At 37.8% G+C, this 19801-nt stretch overlaps 1 protein-coding gene across 2 annotated transcripts in view; it reads right to left on the minus strand.

Moving 5' to 3' along the window:
- The window catches only part of FREM3 (FRAS1 related extracellular matrix 3), a 114921-nt gene that overhangs the window by 9956 nt on the left and 85164 nt on the right, over nucleotides 1-19801 (minus strand). For both annotated transcript variants that reach the window (XM_065545541.2, XM_005555992.5), the window contains exon 6: nucleotides 16759-17007. In XM_065545541.2, the coding sequence (XP_065401613.1) occupies nucleotides 16759-17007 (249 nt within the window). The remainder of the gene's footprint in view (nucleotides 1-16758; nucleotides 17008-19801) is intronic.

Here is a 19801-nt window from a genome sequence, read left to right on the forward strand (position 1 = left end):
TTTTGATATATTTATGGCATAGTGATCAGGGCAGGGTAATGTGCATATCCCCTTCTTTCTTCTCTTACCAATAACTTTCTCCTCATTATTGCTAATGGGTGTTTCTGATGCCTCCACGGTTGGGACAGGACAGAAGGCGGAGAGGCAGGAGTAGCAGAAAAGTTATTTCTTGAACACTTTCATGGATGTCAGTACTCTTTGGTCTCGGAAGATGGAAGAAAAGCTGATTCTGTTTATCATGGACACTTTTGCAGGTTCTTTGGCGATCTCTCACTCCCACAGTTGGGTATCTCTTATCTGCAGTTCTCTTGATCAGGATGAAACAGCTATATTCTGGCTGGTGACTTAATCATTCCTCAACCTATTTAGCATTTGGCAGTACCTCTGTTCAGCCTCTAGATGGCACCTTTGGACGCGACCTAAGACAAGTTCATTCCGGCTCACTCTTGTATGCATGGCTAACATGTGGTCCATGCCAACCTTCCTGCATCCTCTGCCTTGATAAACTCCAGGAATACTGCTTAACCCCAATGCAGTCCCTCTCTTTTGTTCATCCACCAAAGCAGCCAACCAGTTTATCTCCCACATTGAGATTTTCCAGGCAGAGCCAGATCCCAGTTCACTGGGTTCTCCACATTGCAGGTGGCACGCATACCTCCCAAATGGTCTCCTTCGAGCCCCCTCTCTTGATTTAGCATCTCTTTAAAGTGCAAAAATGTTAAATACATTCTAACATGCTGTCCTGTGTTTTTATCAGAGCCTTATGAACTGTTCTCAAGGTCAGGGACCATATTCTATATGCCCTTGTATTTTTAGTGATGCAGTGGCTAGCATATTGACAAAGTCTCAAAAATTCGTCAAATGGACAGTTTTAACTCTCTTCTGATATATTTTGAACTTATTAAAAAGTTTTTTGAAAAAAAAGTCTGGACAAAGTTACCTGCATTTTTAGCAGAGGAATTATATTGTGTGGCATTGGGGAAGGGCAAGAAGTGAGAAAAGTAAAAAAACATTTGCATCAGTTATACTGTTGTTCAGAGAAAAAAATGTCAGAACTCAAGCCTCTGAATACACTAAGATATAAGACATAAGAGGAGGATAGTGACACTTGGAAAAAATGTCATGAAATTATTTCTAGATGCTCTAGGTATTGAGTATCAGGAGATCTGTCAGAATAGAGAAAATAGCTCCTCCATGTAGCACAGAAGAGTTTCCAAGTACTCTTTACCTTAGCTCTGTCTGAGAAACTGAGATGGTAGCAGTGATTCTAAAGGATGGGCAATTAGGAGAGTATGATGCTTTGACCACACCATATTTATGTTAAATGGATTCCACAGCCATAGATGAGTTTTAATCTCCTTTAAGAGAGAATGTCCTTTACATGAGAATAGGAAAAATAAATACGATGTCAGAAATTAAGCTCTCAGAGAGATAAGATTATCATTTAAAATGAGTTCAGTGTTCATATTCAGAGACATTTAATGCCAAGTTTTGCAGGTGAGGTAACAGAAACAATGTTGGTAAACTGAGAAACCATACAGAACAGAATGGATACCAACAGATGGAAGATAGAAAAATATTTTTCCAGTTGCCTCAGGATAGAAAACAGGTTCTAGAAACAGACTGGTAGGCTTAATCTTTAGAAAAATTCTAGAACTGCTTATTTAAACAGGTTTTGAATTCTGAGAAAAGAAATATAATGCCCATTGGTTAGTATTGGTTCTTTAATATCAGATTTGGCAAAGTCAATTCAATGTTTTTTCAAAAAAATATTTTTTAGTTCAGTTCAATAAACATTTATTGAGCATCCCCTATGTGCTGTAAGCATGGTGCTAGTTACTGGGAATGTAAAGAGATATACAGTCTTGTTTTCGAGATATTTTTGGTATAACAGGGCCTCCACACCAGTTCCTTCTTTAGCAGAAGGGGGCCAGGCACGGTGGCTCATGCCTGTAATCCTAGCACTTTGGGAGGCCGAGGCAGGTGATCACGAGATCAGGAGATCGAGACCATCCTGGCTAACACGGTGAAACCCCGTCTCTACTAAAAATACAAAAAAATTAGCCGGGCGAGGTGGCGGGCGCCTGTAGTCCCAGCTACTCCGAAGGCTGAGGCAGAAGAATGGCGTGAACCCGGGAGGCGGAGCTTGCAGTGAGCTGAGATCGCGCCACTGCTCCAGCCTGGGCAACAGAGCGACACTCCGTCTCAAAAAAAAAAAAAAAAAAAAAAGAAAAAAGAAACTGCCTTTGAGGCTCAGGAGTCCTGGAGAAAATAAGGTGCTATGTCTTTAAAAATTAATGAGAATTGACCAATGAGAGAGGTGGGAAAAATAGGTAGAGTGGCTAGTAAGAACAAAGACACATAAGCATGAAAAACATCTAGCATTTAGGAAGGGATGCAAGAACTCGTTTATTGGTAGTGTGTAAGGTGAGAACAGAGGAATGGTTGGAATGAATTTAGAGAGAAAGAGAATCATTTTAGGTAGATGGCACGTGACATTTTAGATTGGATAGAATGTGGAAACCAATTTTAGGCAGTGAAAAGGTGTTTGGGTTTTTGTTTTCTGTATATCTGTCCAGTGTCAGTGTGGGCCATGAATTTAGGAGGAATTAGTGTAACCCATTAGAAAGGTATTGCAATTATTCATGTGAGACATGATGATGATACTACTAGTAGGCAGTAGTATTAGTGATGGAGTGGAAGAGGTGAATGTAAGAAGTGCCCCGAACAGCACACAGTGACTAATGCAGCGGCTTCTAGGATGCCCTGCAAATTTCTAGTGTTTGTGGGTGGGAGTGGGAGGCACTAGCTCAGCTGGGAATAAAGCAGGTGGAACAGTGTTGACTGAGGGTAAGAGAAAGAAAGATGATGAGTTTGATTATAGGTGTGTTGAATTTGAGTGGCCTGTGGTGCATTTAAGTAGATATTTCGGAAAAACCCTTTCATGCATGAATCTAGAGTTCAAAAATCAAGCCTCACAGTGGCTCATGCCTGTAATTCCGGCACTTTGGGAGGCTGAGGAGGGGGGATCACTTGAGACCAGGAGTTCGAGACCAGCCTGGGAAACATAGCGAGATCCCATCTCTACAAAAGAATAAATAATTAGCTGGGTGTGGTGCACATGCCTGTAGTCCCAGCTTTGTGGGAGGCTGAGGTGGGAGGATCACTTGAGCCCAGGAGATTGAGGCTGCAGTGAGCCATGACTGTACCATTGCACAGCAGTCTGAGCAAAAGAGCGAGACTCTGTTTCAAAAAATAAAAAATCAAGCTAGGGCCGGAGATAAGATTTGGAAGTCTTAAGCATACAGATTGGGGTTAATCCTATATTAGATGGTATGATCGTCTACTATGGCTGAATAAAAAGAGGATCATAGCGGAGAGCATCAACCCTTGGGGAGAAAGACCGAGTGACAGGAGCCCCAAAAAGAGACCAAAAACAAACAGATGGAAAAATAAGCAAACAAGCAAAAACAAACAAGCAAAAAATAGTTGGCAAGATGGAGAGAGAGGAGTGTGAAACAGGAAAATCAAGAGTAAAGAATTTTGAGAAGAATGAGTGGTCACAACGTCAAACTCAGCAAGCATATCCAGAAAGATACATGTAAGCCAACAGTGGATGTCAATGGCAAAATCCTAAAACACATCATATGAAACTTTCAGCTGCATAAAGGAAATTAACTAGAGTGCCCATATGAAAGAAGATAGAAAATCTACTCAGGAAGACCTGCTTAGATAAGCACAGTTTTTATGCCAGTATCTTATAATTTTGACTACTGTTGCTTTGTAAATATTTTGAAATCAGGAAATGTGATGCTTCCAGTTCTGCTCTTCTTTCTCAGAACTGTTTTGGCTTTTAAAATCAATAAATAAATTCAGTACAGATGGAAAATACAAATCAACATACAAAAATCACTAGCATTTCTTTACACTAATAACAAACTCTCTGAAAAGAAAATTAGGAAAACAACCCCATTTACATTCAAATACTATCAGAATAAAACACTTAGGCATAAACTTAACTAAGGCAGGGAAAGACTTGTGCACTGCACTGAAAACTACAAAACATTGATAAAATAATTAAGAAGACATACATATGGAAAGACATCCTGTGTTCATTAAAATATCCATTCTACTGAAGGCCATCTATAGATTCAAATACCATAAACTGAGTAACTTATAAACAACAGAAATTTATCACAGCTCTGGAGACTTGGAAGTCTAAGATCAAAGCATTGGCAGATTCAGCATCTGGTAATGGTCCACCTTCTAATTCATAGATGTTGCCTTCTTGCTATACACTTACACGACAAAAGAGGTGAGGAGTCTCTTTTAGGTCTCTTACATAAGGGAACTAGTACTGTTCGTGAGGGCTCTGCCCTCATAATCTAATCACCTTCCAGAGTCCACACCTCCTAATGCTATCATCTTGGAGGTTAGAATTTCAGCATATAAATTTGGGGGAGACACAAACATTCCGTACACTGCAGTGGCCCTCAGCATCTAGAGTATGGTGGGTTACATCAGTGGTCTGAGGCAGGTAGACAGAAGCCAGTGACTTGGGAAGGCCTCAGTAAAAATCAGAACATTTATGTGTGGTTACATCCTTTTCTTCCCTGCCCAGGTACAAGCTGTAATATCAGCTTGGAGCTGTTTTCTTTTCCCCTGCCCACTCACTTTGCACTGAGCTGGAGGCTGCAGCTGTGGCATGTGCTAGCTTGCTATTACGAACTCTAGTTTTGTTCTCAGTAGTAGCTTCTGGCCATCTATGGTATGTGAGGTTGTTAGTGCTCAGTGAGAGGTGACACAGAAGCCAGTGTTTTGTGCATGCCCCAGAAAAGTCAAGGCATTAGAGGTATGGTGCTTCTCTTCTCCTCCTTCCTCAAAGAAAAGCTTGGAGCTCCCAATTGTATGGCACTGTGCTTATCTTGCCCTTGATATAGGACTATGGGCTCAGAAGCACCTTATCTGAAGAGAGAAATATAACTTGGGGAACTACTTAAAAATCTAGTGGTTAGTCTTCACATTTTCTGAGTCATGCTGGCATCCAGCATGAGCTGGAGAATAGTCTGTGCCCTGGAGCAGAGGCATCAGAATTTTTAAAGAAGCCCTTAAATCTTTCCAACTGGTTGTAGTGGTCTTATTAAATCTGACAGTGGCTAGCATAAAAAGGAACAAAGTAATGGCATTTGCAGCAACCTGGATGGAATTGGAGACCATTATTCTAAGTGAAGTAACTCAGGAATGGAAAAGTAAACATCATTTTGTTCTCACTTATAAGTGGGAGCTAAGCTATGAGGACTTTAAGGATACAATGGACTTTGGGGACTCAGGAAAAAGGGTGGGAGGTGGGTGAGGGATAAAAGAATACTCATTGGGTACAGTGTACACTGTTTGGGCGATGGGTGCACCAAAATCTCAAAAATCACCTCTAAAGATCTTATTTATGTAACCAAACACCACCTGTTCCCCAAAACCCTATTGATATAATAAAAGAAATGACAAATGCATTAGTTTAGACCTTAACCTTGTGTGCTTTCTATATAAAAAATAAAAAAGTTGTTTTGAACTTTGCAGTTGCCATTTAAACTATAATATGCTGTCAGCATAATGAGTCTAACAGTCAAATAATCCTAGGTCTACTTCTCCCAAGGTTACCTTCAAATATAAAAGTTGCGAAACTTCATAAAAAGATCTGACAATGGTTAGGAGAATATAATCCATTTTCTTTAAGATTCAGCATAAAACCTAAAATAAATGTAACATAACTAACAAATATGAACTGTATGTGATTAAATATCTTGTTTACTAAATACTAAATGCAGAAGAGCTTAAGATATCACAGAGGCTGAAAAGACCACGCACAGCCAACATCTCTGCCTGATAACTACTTTTTATCAGTGCTATCATTTCTATCTCAAGCAGGGGTGGTCACTGGTCACTTCATTCTGGGAATGCTCTTTTCTCCTTTCTGTTTCTAAAGTTTTTTTTTGTTTGTTTGTTTGAGATGTTGGGTAATGGCCTCTAAAATATTTTCTTTCATTAACTTTAAACTAAAAAATAAGGTCCAAAATTAAAATTATGATATTTTAAAAACCTGTAGCAATTGTTTTATTATACAACTAGCCCTAGAAAGCATAATGGTTCTATTTCTTCTGAACAGTTTCCTGGGTTTTTACAGCATAGCAATATATGCCTTTCACATTTTAAAAACTTTTATGTGTTGAAGTTTATCTTGGTCTATAACCATATTTTCAAAAAGTTGAATGTGCTGATATCACCAAAATGACACTTCGTTTATGCACAATTTTTTCCTTACAATGTTTTCTTAAATCTGTCAACATTCTGTTAGATGCCAAGACACTAAACTAGCTGGTAATATTTGTAGGCAAATTTTATGCAAGTTTTCCAAATCCTACTGCCTCAGGACAAAATATATAACCCTCTGTGAAACTGGACGATTCTTTTTGTGGCAGGTTACTAGAGTTTTCAAATCACGTACTAAAAATTGAAAGAAAGTCTTTAGTAGTTGAGCGGAGATAGTATAAAGTGCTTATACATAGGACAGACACATTTTTCAATTTTATCTTGCCCTTGATACAGGTCCAGTGGAAGTTAGGTTCTAAAGCCAGGTGAATAAATGTGAAGTTGCCATTCATTCAGTCAGCAAACATTTATTAGGCGGATACCATGGCCTCCACTCTCATGGAGCTGATGCTTTTATAATGGCTGTCTTGGCAGTGTGGGCCAGGGAGTCTGTTGTCCCTGGCCTGGGGTAATGTTAGTCTGTGGTTGCTCCTATACTTTTTCTTTTCTTTGTCTTACTCCATGATAGTTGTCCTTATAAAAGTATTTCTTCAGGTGATCCATTTGACAGGGGATATTCAATCTCTGCTTAAGGAAGCTAACATTTCCTGGAGTCCAGCAAAATAGAATAAAATTCCCCAGCTCCATCTGGAAAAAAAAAAAACTTGCCCTTGAACAACTTGGGTACATCTTCAGGTTGCTAGATATTGTGTCATCACTTGGCCTAAATGAAAACATGCTTTCGTTACAAGATGATGTATTTGACTCTCCTCAAAAGGAAGCATTATTGGTATCTAACATGTGCCTAGACTGGTAAACTGTATGTAAAATCCTAAACCTGGGAAATGAACGTGTGCTTTTCCCAGTATTTTCTCAAATAGTCACTGTTGAAGGACACATGTTTTATTTCTGACTGAAATGACAACTAAACTACTGCTGGAGACACACCACACGCAGGAATTTGACAGGTGGCTAATGCTTAGAAACTCAAATTAACAGAATTATCATTTTATGTCATTATTCTTTAAAAATTATAATTATGTGGGGAGTGCACTAATAACGCTTGTGGTTGCTTCCTCAAGGCCAAAATAAAATGATACCATTCAAAGGGATCATTAGACTCACGAGTGGCAAAATCTGAATATCTCTAGGGTAGGGACTAAAGCAGAAGTATCTCCCACAAAAGTCATACACTGACAGCTGCCAAATGAGTGCCCCATGGGGGACTTGAAGATGGGAGGAAGTCACACCTCAGAATGTTACAAACCAATACCTGCTCAAAATATCATTAACTCTGACAGGAGATTCTGTCAGAGTTAAATATCATTAACCCTGGAGATTGAGCTGTTTTAGGGCACTCAGTAGACTCAAGCTTGGGCTTAAAGGAATGTGACCAAGTGTAACTTCAGTAGAGTCAGGCTGGGTTAGCATGGTTACATCTGCAGCATGGCCGACTGTTTTGTGCTGTATTTAAAGGAAAATGGCTTTAGCTGAAGTTAGCTCTGCATGAAACCTAGAAAAGAGCAAGCAGCCAAAAGAAGGAAAAATGGGTTACCTGTTTCTAGCCATCTTAAGACGAAAGGTACTCTGACCTTGGATGTTTACTCTTCAGGACCCTCAGCATTTATTTGCCCAGGATGGAGATGGCTGTATTGGCTTGATGGGGTTTCTCAGATCCCATCATCATCAGTTTCCTGCTTATGAAGTGGTTGCCCCGTAGAGCCTCCTTTAAGGAGAGAATCTATTAACCAGGGGACTCTGCTTTTCAGTTTTCTTTGACTTTGGTTTTCACTGTAATTTATAATTTGTCATTTTGGCACATACATCATGTCTCTTGTGGGTCTGCATCCTGTCTCTGTGCCCACAGACAAAATTGAGCTTCTAGACCTCTGACTCTGTCAGGCCATGGACTGCAGTGACGAACCAAGGAACTGCTTCTACATGGCTGGGAGACATCTAGGTAGTTTTAGAAATCTGAAAAGAGTGTTACATCACTTTGCTTTGTAAAGAGATTGTGCAATGTACATCATCTTATGAATATCTAACCTTAAAATGATTTTGATATGTTTTCTCAGATTTCTAGGATAAAAATCAGTGGCAATCAGCTGTTATTGTTTGTCTCATTTCTTTTCTCCCAGTTGTCTCTGACTGTGATGACCTCATATGTGAAATGCCAAATGCAGTCTGCACTTTAGACATAGTTGATCAATTTAATACATTCTGTAGCCTCAGTAGAATGACATATTTCTGAATGAGGAATGCCAGATAAAGGAACAACTTAATGAGAATATGTTGATTCAGAAATAATTTGTATATTATCTATATGAGAAAGAAAAAAAACCTTTTTATCTGAGAAATGTTAGTCCCTTTAAGTTATCCAGCCCAGAGAGGCATTTAAAATGTAACACCTGTCACATCCCACTCCCCCTTGAGCTAAATAATATACTTCTTGAAGTCACTTGCTATGGGGACTCTAAGCAGCCATAAAATGTCATACACCCTATAATTCAACAGTGTATAGCCAACCACCAACCAATGTTATTTCTGTAAACCAATGAGAATTCCTGACAAACAACTTTTTGTAATTGCCTTCTGATACAGTTTGGATATTTTTTCCTTCCAAATCTCTTGCTGAAATGTGATCCTCAGTGTTGGAGGTGAGGCCAGGTGGAAAGTGTTTGGGTCGGGGGTTGGCTCTCTCATGAACATCTTGGTGCCATCCTCAAAGTAATGGGTGAGTTCTTGCTGTATGAGTACCCACATGATCTGATTGTTTAAAGAGCCTGGCACCTCCTCCCCTCTCTCTGTTGCTTCTCTCTTGCCATGTGATCTGCACATGCCAGCGCCCCTTCCCCTTCTGCCAGGAGTGGACCTTCCTAAGGCCTTCACCAGAAGCAGATGTTGGCACCATGTTTCCTACAGTCCACAGAACCGTGGCCCAAATAAACCTTTTTTCTTTATAAATTACCCAGCCTCAGGACTCCTTTATAGCAACACAAATGGACTAAGACACTCCATCTCCTGATTTGCTCCTTTTTCTCTAAAAACTTGAGCCTCTTCTTCACTCTCTGGAACACTCTCCAGGGCAACCTGGACGTTGTCCCGGGCTGCAGTCCTTAACCTTGGCTCGGATAAACTCTATATTAATTTTGCCTCAACTTCTTCCTTTTAGGTGAACATATTCAGGATACTAATAAAATACTTAAAAGTTATCTATTTTTCATTAATTATTAATATCTTAAGTGATAAAAATAAGGGCAGATCTCAAATCTCAGGGGTGCTGAGAACTTAAGAGCACAACCAAAATCACTTAGGAAGCTCCTGAAAGGTAACTGGAAGCCAAAACTTGAGAACTTGCCTCCTTTTAAAATTAAATAATATTAATAATTTTAATTAATAATATTATCAATATTTTAATTTTAATAATTATTAATAAATAATTATTTAATAATTAATCATTAATTAATTAATATGTAATATTAATATATAATATATATGATTAATATATAATGTTAATTAATATATAATATATATGATTACTCTATAATATTAATTAATATATAATATATAATATATAATATTAATAATATTAAATAATATTTAGTGTGACTTCATGAACAAATCACACAGATGACCATGTATGTGGATTCTAGCATTACATTTTAAGCTTTGCAATGTGCTTGATCCTCAATAAATGTTACAGAATCTGAATGCAAGTTCCCACAATCCAGTAATTATAAATAATGATTTGCTCAGATAAGTATATAGCAATTCAGATTGTGAATTCACTGAACTATGAATCTTCCATCATTATTTCTGTGCATATTTTTTTCCTCCATTAAGAAGGCTTAATTCATTCAAGGATAATCTAATTAAAGATCGAATTGGGTAGGATAGAAGGCAGAGATAGACTTCGTAGTCCTGTACTAAGCAAGTGGCAGGTCACTACGAATGTCTCTTGAATGAATTATCTACCTGTTAAGAGTCTACTAAAACCATTTCAAATAACATTGTAAATTAATCATTGGATCATATACTGGATTTTGTGTAATTTTCTTCCTTTCTCTGTTTTTTCCTTCTTTTTTATATTTAATACTGGAAATTTTCTCAAGTTCTCTTCTGAACATTGGAGGATTTAAAACTACCAAGTTTTAAGTAAAAATTAAGTAGGAATATGGCAGGGCGCAAGGGTATAATATTTCTTCAAGAAATAGATATTAAGACTTCTACTTGTTTTTACATATCCCTGTATAAATAACTACTCTCACAGTTAAGTACAATGTAGCTCATCTTATTAACTTTATTGTTCACCTGATGGCTTTGTTATTCATACAATGCTGTGGCACTAACAAAATTCAAGTGTTTTGGTTTCATTTTTGGAATTTAATTAGTGTTATTCTATTGTTTCAGTGGCCACTATGATTCGCAGATGTAACTTTACTATTTGAAATATAAACAACAGAGTCAAAGAGAGAGAAAAATGTAGCCAAAGTGGTTTGCCAGGATATGCACTGGATTAATTAAGAAAGTGGTGATTACAAAGAAAGCCATTTACATTCTTTATTCTCTTCCTTCCTCTGACTTTCATGTGCAGCCAATAAAGACACTATCATTTCAAATTCCTACCACTTAACTCCAAATACTGAGAGGCAAATAATTTACTACTTTATAAGTGAGCAAAAAGTCTCCTTTTATTATCTTACAATGTTTATTTACTTGCTACTTCATAAACAAAGTGGTAATTTAATGCCATTTCTATTTTTCTGAAAAGTCAAGCATACCCAAATGTGTTCTTGGGTAAGTTACTTATACTGGCTCATGGTTCTTTTTTCCCTTATGGCCATTTTTCATTTCTACACAGACATTTGCTCAGCCTATGAGATGACTGGCAGAATGTGCCAGCCCCTTTTATTTCAGATTTTTGTTCACTTATTAAGTAGCACGTTGTTTGCATCTCTTTCTTCAAAATTTTTACCGATGAACAATTGGATTCTTTGTTCAGTTGTACACACACAGCCAGCAGGTCTCCACATAAAATGAGACAATGCTACAGAGCCCACAGTATTTAAACAGGATCAAGGTACATTACAAAATCCTGTTGTTCACCTGTGTGGAGACAGCCAACATCAAAGGGCTGGCATCTGCTCCAAAGTATCTACTTTTTGACTATGTGCATATGAAAACATGTTCTTCAAGGGTTTGCTTGCTAAATGGTACCTGTGAAATTACTATATTATGGAATATAGTAACTTTTTTTTTTTTTTTTTTTTGCAAACACTTGAAAAAAGCTGCAACCCTTTTAAACTAACAATGGGGTCAAACTTTGGTGACTGGTGATTTCCTGTGGGTTTTGAACATGAAGGTAGCTTTTCGTTATCAGAAACACTAGATGGCCACCAGTATCACTGCAGTTAGTAACTTTAAAAGGAAGAAAATATTATTTGTGGAAGATTTGGCCATTTCTTAGGGGTAAATGCATCCTACAACCATATCACTGAAGGATCATAGTAGAGTGCAAAAGAGTTATGGACTCAGAGGCAGAAATCTGGGCTTTAACTGACTGGGCAAATTGGAAAAACCACTTAGTGCATTTAGCCTCAACAATGAGGAGGCTGAACCACATGATCTCTAGGTCCTTTTTTATTTCTAAGATTTCATGCTTCTATGAATCTAGAAGGATTTTTATCTATTTCTTGTCCTTAGCAAGATTTACATACAAACAACTTAGGTAATATTATATTGTATATTCTCTTCTTAGAAGTATTCCAAAAATTATCTCTCCACTGTATATTTTGATAGCTATAACTTTACCAGAAAAATTTTCTTAAGTTTGAACCTGAGTTGCAATGGCTGAAAGTTATTATTAATATCCTTTATTTAGTCTCTAGGAAAACTCCAGAATAGTGTTCCCCCCTCGATTATATAATGGTTGTATTCTTTACTGCTGCATCCTCTGTGCCTAGCAGAGTTCCTGACACATGGTAGGGGCTCAACAAATGCTTTTGGAACTATATACATTAATAAACAAGTAGTTCTTCATAAATGTAAAGCATGAGGATTATTATTAATCCTACTGAATAAAAGAATTGGCCTATGGCATTCCTGCACAGTCTTGAATTGCATTCTTGATATCTCCTCATTTATGACTTTGCTCAAGCTGTTTCCTCCACCTGAAATGCTATTGTCCTTCCTATCTCTATCCTCAAGTTCCACCTACCCATCCAGACACAGCACAAATGGTACTTTTTTTCTTGAGTTCTTCCAGCTAGAAGAAATCTCTGCTTTTTCTTGATTCCCTTTGTCCTTCATCTGAGCCTTCCTTGCCTTAATCACTTTTTACCTTGCTCTGCAGTTGGTTCACAGTGTTGCTAGAAGAGGAATTGAAGATTTAGGAAAAGGACATGCAGTCAGAAGGGGGAACTCAATGATTAAGAGTTAGGTTGAGCATCCTTGACTTACACTCAAATGTTCAATACTCTTGCAGGATTATGAGTGTAGAAGAGAAGGCTGTATTTGCTTAATGACAAGAAGAGATCATCTTTTCATTTCATTTCCACACCAGTCACTAAATTTTCTAATTATAAACTGGTTTCTTATATAGATGTTTCCTCCAGAAACAATACTGATGGCATTAATTTCCTTTTGTTGCTGTAATAAATTACCACAAATTTAGTGGCTTAAAACAACAAAAATTTATTCTACTACAGTTCTGCAAGTCAGAAGTCTAACTAAAATAAAGGGTGTTGACAGGGCTGTGTTCTAACTGGAGGCTTCAGGAGGAAATCCATCTCCTTGCCTTTTCTAGCTTCTACAGGCTGCCTGCATTCCTCAGCTTGTCATCCTTTCCTCCAGCTTCAAAGTGCATCACTCCAACCTCTGGTTTCAGTCATCAGCTTCCCTTTTTCTCTGTGATTCTCTTGCCTCTCTCTTATAAGGACCCTGCTGATTACTCTGGGATCACTTGGGTAACTCAGGAAAATCTCTCCATCTCAACAGCCTTAACTTAATCAGATATGCAAAGTCCCTTTTGCCATGTAAGGTAACACATTCACACTTTTGGTGGTTAGAATGTGGATATCTTTGGGGTCCATTATGCAGCCTATATTAATGACCAAAGAGTTTGGATGTCTGCTCTTTTGACAGCCATTCACTTGTTATTATATAAACACTAATATTTTGGTTAAGGAGCTCTCTCATTCTTTTGTAAGGTGGTCCCCAGAGTCACTTGAGTTCTGAGCATACCAACAAAGTCATATAATGTCACCTCACCTGAATCCCATTAAATTGCTTGTTTAGATTTCATATATGTTGGGTGCTTTATGCCTGTCTCTAGTTTTTGTAGTTTTCAAGTAAGCTCTGGTGTTTGAGCCTATTCTAATTGTTAGGTAAAGAGCTTGCAGAAAACATACTTCTTTTTTTTTTTTTTTTTTTTTTTTTTTGAGACGGAGTCTTACTCTGTCGCCCAGGCTGGGGTGCAGTTGCTGGATCTCAGCTCACTGCAAGCTCCACCTCCCGGGTTTACGCCATTCTCCTGCCTCAGCCTCCTGAGTAGCTGGGACTACAGGCGCCCGCCACCTTGCCCGGCTAGTTTTTTGTATTTTTTAGTAGAGATGGGGTTTCACCGTGTTAGCCAGGATGGTCTCGATCTCCTGACCTCGTGATCCACCCGTCTCGGCCTCCCAAAGTGCTGGTATTACAGGCTTGAGCCACCGTGCCCGGCCAAAAACATACTTCTTATTGAGGAAGAAGAGATAGAATAATTGAAGGTCAGACAACCTCATCGTGTTTGCTTAAAATTTTCAGGATAGTTTTAAAAGAAATTTCCTTCTAATTATCTGGGTAAAATCATATAATACACTTGCTTATCAAAATGTAACTCAATATGTGCTTGCAAAATGTTAGAGCATGTCCAGCGTATAGACATATCACTTCAGTTATATGTCTTCTGGCACTTAGCTTGGAAAGAATAGCATGAATCAAACAGGGGTAGGCCTTGGAAAAATAAAAGTCAAAATGGATAGCTTAAAACGCGAGACCATTCAAGTTCTTGCTTCACTAATTAACTCCCTTTTTTACTTGTTTAGAGCAAAACTTTGACATATATTTTTCTAAGTTCATGACAAAATTTTAATGGAAAAACTCAGCCTACAGGATGCATCATTTTTGTGTATTGGTGGTGTTTATTAACTAATGCCTTCTTCTTAGAATGACTTAAGAATCATAGAATTATGGAGTGAAAGGGTTCCTAGAGACAACCTAATCAATCCCCTTATTTCATGATTGGGAAACAGAGCCCCAGATAGCTTGACGTAGCCAAGGTTACCCAGAGAGAGTGTGTCTCAGGCTTAGAAGCCAAGTCTCCAGGCCCCCAGCGCAAGCTTTTCTGACTCTGTTGTTCCACTTTTGATTCTCTTCCTTTTCTCTACCATTTCCTTCATTGTGTACCTTGACCTATTACTAGCTCCAGTAGAGAAGAATAACGGAGACTGTTCTGACGCCAATCTTTCTGGCTAAGAAAAGGTGTGGTAGTGAAGGGAAAAGAGATTTGAAGCTATGTGTTTACAAATTTCAACTTTTCATGTTAATTCTTCATCATCATGGAAAAGCAAGCATTGATTATAAAAAGAAGGATATACTGTGAAGTAGACTATGTAGAAAAATGTTAAATAACTTTCTCTTTCTCCCTTCTCACTCTGCCTGGCTAACACCTTCTTGGTCTGTAGTACTCGGTGTAGGTAAATCTTTCCTAACGGCTTGGTAAGAGATAGTCACTTTAGCAATATCCTAATCGTAGCCCTGTAATTAAAAAAAAATTCTAATCTTTTAAGCAGGCTTCAGAAACCACATAATGCCATGTCATCATTTTTTTTCTTTCAGAGTGTCCTCATTTCTCAATTTGTTTTCCATATTAATCAACTAGACTTGACCATGTAGGGATTTTTCAGATGTCTCAACCAGACAAATTTACTCAGATTCTACTTCTCTTCTGTTGGCAAATCAGCAGATACTTTTTATAAGATAATGTGAGTAGCGTTTCTCTTTCCAAAACAACTTCTTTCTAATGAAACTGGAAAATCAAGGCTAATTTTCCTATTGGACACTTCTTCCTATCTCTTTGGTTTAACAGAAAATATATACAATTATACATTTCCATAAAGGAATATATTGAAAATTTATTCAAATTATTTTAAGAAAAACAATCTTTGTTTTAATTCCAATGAAGAAATTTTTGAAAAGTACATGATGAAGAAAGCATGGATCTCAGGGCCTATCCTTATCCTTAGCTCTTGATACTTGTAAAGATGTGTTTCAGAACTGAAATTAGTCCTTGAAAATTCTTTTTTCTTTATAATGGAGCAAAACTAGTCTACTGAAAATTTCAGAGATGTGGTCCACAGGGTGAAATATTCCCAAGCAAAGCCATTTAGGAGATTAAACAACAAACAAACAAACAAAAGGCCACTTTCAATCTTGCTCATATTTTCCCTTGTTCTATGGTTGTTATGAAGACATAATTTTAAACAGAACACAATAGTACATGATAAATTTACCGTACCTACCTGGAGAGTATAAACTGTTCAAACTTTACAAATCTGTGTTTATCTCTTGGCACAGCTCTCAGTTTAATGGAAGCTTTGTGATGCATCCATAAAGCAGTCACATTAATTTTGGGTCTGTAATAACAGCCCAGCCTAACCCTTCTTAGATCTGAGCTCAGCAGCTCACAGCCACTCAAATCCTGACAGAAGCATGGTTGAGAGATGAAGCAGTCAAACTAATTTGAGAGTAGTAATAAAACAGTCTGATCCTGGCCCTGTCTTTATTACCATTTTCTGTTAAAAGTGCTCCTTATAGAAAGGGCAGGTGAGACCTAGGAAAATCATACTGGGCTTGATACTTTATGTCGTGTCTGGGAGGGGAGGGTTGGTGTTTAGGAATGAGGTGCCCCTCTCTTCTCTGGCTAAATTTCAGCTGGGATCCCCAGGGACTGGAGCAAACGCCCTGCTAGGTAACCATAAAAAGAGGTCCAGATGCTGACACACTGGGCTCCATCTTATCCTTGTGCTGCTTAACAACTCATGCACTTGCTGTGAGGGATGATCCTTGTGCTGCTAAGATGAAGGTCCTCTTGGGGTAGTCCTGGTTGGGTAATTAGACACTTGACTTAGGTCCTCTCCCTGGCTTCCTTCTAAGTCTTAGGTCACCTCCTTGGGCTGTGCTTTTTCTTTTGTCAAGTTAAGTCATACCCAAATATTTAATCTTCCTGCATGGCTGTTTTGTCATTGGTGTTGGTGATGTCTATGTATTTGAAGAGCTACTCACAGTTTTTGGAGATAAAAGAACATCGAATATTCTTTTAAAAGATAATTTAAGCTACATTGGCCTTTCAACTGTTGGGGGAAAGTGTGAGAAGGCAGCCACTGCCAAAGGTTGGGAAGCAAGAAATGGACTTACCATCATAACGATCAGCCAGAATAGTGACCTTAGTGGTGGGGAATCTGGCTCCCAGCTGTCCTCCCACTGGCAGCCTCAGTGAAACACTGAAGGATTCCTCCTCTTCATAAAGGGAGTCATCAATGATCAGGATCCGGCAGGTCTTCTGTGTCTCGTTCTTGTCAAAGTGGAGGATGCTGGTGTGGTCTTCTGGACGTGAGATGTAATCAGAGAATAACACTGTGGAAGAAATCGTACCTGTGGCAGAACCTACAGCAATGTGAGAAGGAACAGGGAAGTTGAGAAGAAATGGAATTCCAAACAAGAAGCCTGTTTGTTTTCTTTAACGCATTTTTAGATAATAGCTATCTGAATGATCCAACACACTTACCTCTTATGCTCACAAATATTAATATTGTAAGAAGAAAGCTTTTGGAATAGACTGTGGTATTTTGACATGATCTAGATTTAGCAATTTTTAAATAGAGTATATTGAATAAGGTTTGTTTATATTAGGGGCTAAACAAACAGGATCACAGGATGCTAGGGCTGGCTTAGCTCAATTGTTTCATATTACAGATGAGAAAACTGAGGTGTAGTGAAATTAGGACTAGAGAATCCACAGCATGAAAATAGTATAGATTTTTTTCCTGCTGTGCTCTACCCACAGTGGCATAGCTGTGAGCAGCATCTATGTAATCTGATCATCACACACCCTAACTAGAGTTCTTTGTATCACACCATAATAGAGCCAGAAAATTATATCTTATTTTACAAGGAGTGCAAGATTGATTAGAGGATTTCAGTTTAGAATCAGTGTGTTTTAAATGTTATTTTAATAATTTACTTACATTAAGATTCATCAACGTAAATGCACAGTTTGAAGAGTTTTGACAAATGCATATAATCATGTGACCACCACCACAATCATAAAACGTTTTTATCCATCCACAAAAGTTGACTTGTGTTTCTTGCAATCCATCTCCTTCCCTGTCTCTCAGGCCTTGGAAATCACAAATCTGCTTTGCGTCATTATAGATTTATTTGCCTTTATGAGAAATTTCATACAAATGAAGCATATGTTTTGATTCTTTCATTTAGCACAATGCTTTTGAGATTCATCCATGTACCGTGACATGTTTTCCCTTTTATTGCTGACTACTGTTTCCCACTGTGTGGCTATACCACAGTTTGGTTATCCATTTACTGGTTGATAATTTGGGTTATTTCTAGTTCTTGGCAATTGTGAGTAATGCTTCTATGAATATTCAAGTACGAGTCTTTGAGTGGGTATATATGGGTTGGTGCAAAAGCAATTGCGGTTTTCCCATTACTTTTAATAGCAATAACCACAATTACTTTTGCACAACCCCCCAATTTTTTTTTCTAGAATACTTAGGAGTAGGATTCCTAGGTTTTGATGCATTTTTGCAGTTTTAAAACAGTAACACATAGGCTTAGGGCTAAAAGACTGAAAAGTATTCTTTGTAATTTAAATGATTTAGGCAGACCAGATTTAGGCAGAACAAAGACTACGAAATAGTAACCTATTATACCAGATAGGAAGTTTTTGAAAAGTATAAATATTTCCCACCATACCTCACTTTAATAAGAAGCGATAAGGAGATGATAGTGAGATTCTGAACTGGATGCTCCAGTCTTGTAAGAGTCTTTCTTGCTTATAGCTATGGTACATGCATATATGCATGATGACCCCAATGCCCACTGTCATCTAAACATCAGTACAAGTTGGTGTCCATCACTGCATGTTGCCTGTATAGATCTAAGTTGCTAAAACATGACAGTGGTCTCCAACTGACTTCAGATGCTTTGCTCGAAAGGGCACTGACTCACAAAGTATTTCAGAATGTTTTTTTATTTGAAAGAACAAAAATTTTAGAATTATTCGGAAGTAACAAATGGACTGTTTTGTTATTCTGGAATCATAAAAATTGTTAGAGCTGGCGAGTTGATGAGAATAAAATGTGTTTGCTAGGTCAGAGGGCAGAAACTGATCAAAATGGACAGGCACAAGGGGGACTATCACTTGGTGGGGAGGCTAGCTGAGTTTCAGTGGTAGTCTATGCTTTGAAACCTTATTATTTCATGAGATTCCTTCTCTGGGGAAACCTATGCATGAAAAAGTTCTCCACACTCAAGTCAACCAGGATAGGCTGGCTCTTGGGATGTGAGACATAGCGCTATCACTGAATGCCTAAGACAGGCACTCTCCAGTTAAATGGGGAAAGAGATAAGTGGCTAGCAATATAGAAAGGCTCTCAAGATGAGATGATACACTGTCAGGGAGACTTTCTGTGTTCTCCGGCACACAGACAAAGGGAAAAGGTCTTAAGCTCTTACAACAATCTGATTAAATAGCAAACAACTTTTGGAATGTCTTTTTAAAGAGCCAGATGTTTAAAAAGAACTATACCTTGGAGAACACAGTTCTCAATTTTGCCTAGCCATCAAGTGTGCATTATGCTGGCTGACAGGCAATATGACAAAGAACCTTGTCAGAAACTGCATGTTAACTCCTCGAGAAAAATGTCAAAAGCAGATACTGTACACACTAGACTTGCATGGTAACTAACACTGTCTTCACCGAATACAACTATCTGTATTAAACCTCTTTCTCAATATATACCACCTAACGAATATTCAAATAATGATTTATTTGTAGTTCATGAAACAAAAGCAATTGAGATTTTTTCTTTTTCTGTTAAATTTTTTTTTATATTTGACCAATCCACTGGTCAACATAGATATGACATTTAAGTAGGTTGATTTCTGGGTTAAATGAAAGACTGAAATATAATACTTCTTGAAAATCATTTGGCAATTGAACTTTTCTAAAGCAGAAATCAAGACAATATGTTTTAGCAAGATTTTTAAACAAGAGCTGGTGAAAAAAGTTGTCTAAGTAAATTGTATTTAATAAAAAAATTCAGTTGATCTAAGTGGAACATTCCTTTTAGGATTCTAGAAAATTTACTTTGGGCAACTCTTTCAGCAGTTATATTCAATAGTTAAGAATGTGAATACTGACATTCATTTACGTAAA

Source organism: Macaca fascicularis, chromosome 5 (genome assembly GCF_037993035.2).
Source record: "Macaca fascicularis isolate 582-1 chromosome 5, T2T-MFA8v1.1".
Classification (NCBI taxonomy): Eukaryota; Metazoa; Chordata; class Mammalia; order Primates; family Cercopithecidae; genus Macaca; species Macaca fascicularis.